Raw genomic sequence first — 1,361 nt, 5'->3', positions numbered from 1 at the left:
TTCCTTCCCATGCTGGAAGCGAAGGGTCATGCCAGCAGAGTTGCTCTTTCTTCTTTATCTCCGCTTGGCCACATTTGGAAGAGATTAGCGTTGCATTTGTTTGACATCCAGGTTAATAGCTTCCCTTCGTCCCAGCCTCGGCTTCCGGTTTTGGCTATCTGGAAAGCCAGGACGAAAATTAATCGACAAACTCTTGGGAGAGGATCTCCGAAGCAAACTCAGACCAGATTTGGAAAGGGGCTGCTCTGAAGTGTGCCGATTTGGATGGGAGCCACCGAGTGAAAATTAGAGATTTTCAGGAGTTTGCTGCCAAGGAGTTAATGGCCGAGAGTTGAGGTTTGCAATAAATAGGCTGGTCATTAATTATAGGAGTTGTCTTCGTGTTTGAAAGTCAAGGAACACGATCGCTTGTTTGGGTTAAACATCTCCCCTGCAATATTTGCAGCCCAAACACGAGCCGGGGAGGGGAGAGCGCAGCCAGACAAAGCAGCGGTTGCTCGGGGGGGGGGGGGGGCGGGGGGGCCAGCAAATTCCCACCCGCGGCAGCAGCGGGGGCGTCCCCAGCGCCAGCTCCGCGGCTGTGCAGGTGGGGCCGGGGCAGGAGCGGGAGCAAAAGCAGGAGCAGCTTCGGGAGCAGGAGCAGCAGCTTCAGGAGGAGCGGGAGCAAAAGCAGCAGCAGCAGGACCAAGTTTCCCCGGGCCTGGGGGGGGGAGAACGAAGTTGCGCGGGGGCGGCCCCTTTGTTCCCGGGCCGATGCGGCGCGCCTAGCCCCGGCGGTGGGGCCGCAGCGGGGGCAGGGGCAGCCCTCCGCCGGAAAACTCGGCGCCGTCCCCCGCCTCCCCTTCCTCCTCCTTCCTCCTCCTCCTCCTCCTCCTCCTCCCCGCCGATGCTTCCCCGGGCGGCGGGCGGCGATGGAGCGGGGCGGTAGCGCGGCGGCGCGGTGCGGAGCAGCCCCTCGGGCAGCCGCCCGCTGCCCCTGAGCAGGGAGGAGGAGGAGGAGGAGGAGGAGGAAGGCCGCGGCCATGGAGGAGTGGCGGCAGTGCGGCCGCTGGCTCATCGACTGCAAAGTTTTGCCCCCCAACCACCGGGTGGTCTGGCCCTCGGCGGTGGTCTTCGACCTGGCGCAGGCGCTGCGGGACGGGGTGCTGCTGTGCCAGCTGCTCCACAACCTCTCCCCCGGCTCCATCGACCTCAAGGACATCAACTTCAGGCCCCAGATGTCCCAGGTATTGTTACTTTTTTTTTTTATTATTATTATTATTTTCGGGGGGAGTGAGCTGCGTGAGGCTCTTTGTGTTCTTGCAAAACTTCGTGGGATGCGTGAGTGCGGATGTGTGTGCGTGGGGAGAGCTCTTTTCCGG

At 61.5% G+C, this 1,361-nt stretch overlaps 1 protein-coding gene across 6 annotated transcripts in view; it reads left to right on the top strand.

The window, feature by feature from the left end:
- The first annotated feature begins 518 nt into the window (after window positions 1-518).
- The window catches only part of VAV2 (vav guanine nucleotide exchange factor 2), a 120,857-nt gene continuing 120,014 nt past the window's right edge, over window positions 519-1,361 (top strand). For 3 of the 6 annotated variants that reach the window (XM_035341871.1, XM_035341872.1, XM_035341870.1), the window contains exon 1: window positions 519-1,226. In XM_035341871.1, the coding sequence (XP_035197762.1) occupies window positions 1,023-1,226 (204 nt within the window). In that variant the 5' untranslated portion in view covers window positions 519-1,022. The remainder of the gene's footprint in view (window positions 1,227-1,361) is intronic. The other 3 variants (XM_035341873.1, XM_035341874.1, XM_035341875.1) reach the window with 2 other exon arrangements.

This window comes from Oxyura jamaicensis, chromosome 17, assembly GCF_011077185.1.
Source record: "Oxyura jamaicensis isolate SHBP4307 breed ruddy duck chromosome 17, BPBGC_Ojam_1.0, whole genome shotgun sequence".
Taxonomy (NCBI): domain Eukaryota; kingdom Metazoa; phylum Chordata; class Aves; order Anseriformes; family Anatidae; genus Oxyura; species Oxyura jamaicensis.
The sequence above is the reverse complement of the archived record's forward strand: the minus strand, read 5'-3'. Positions and strand labels throughout refer to the sequence as shown.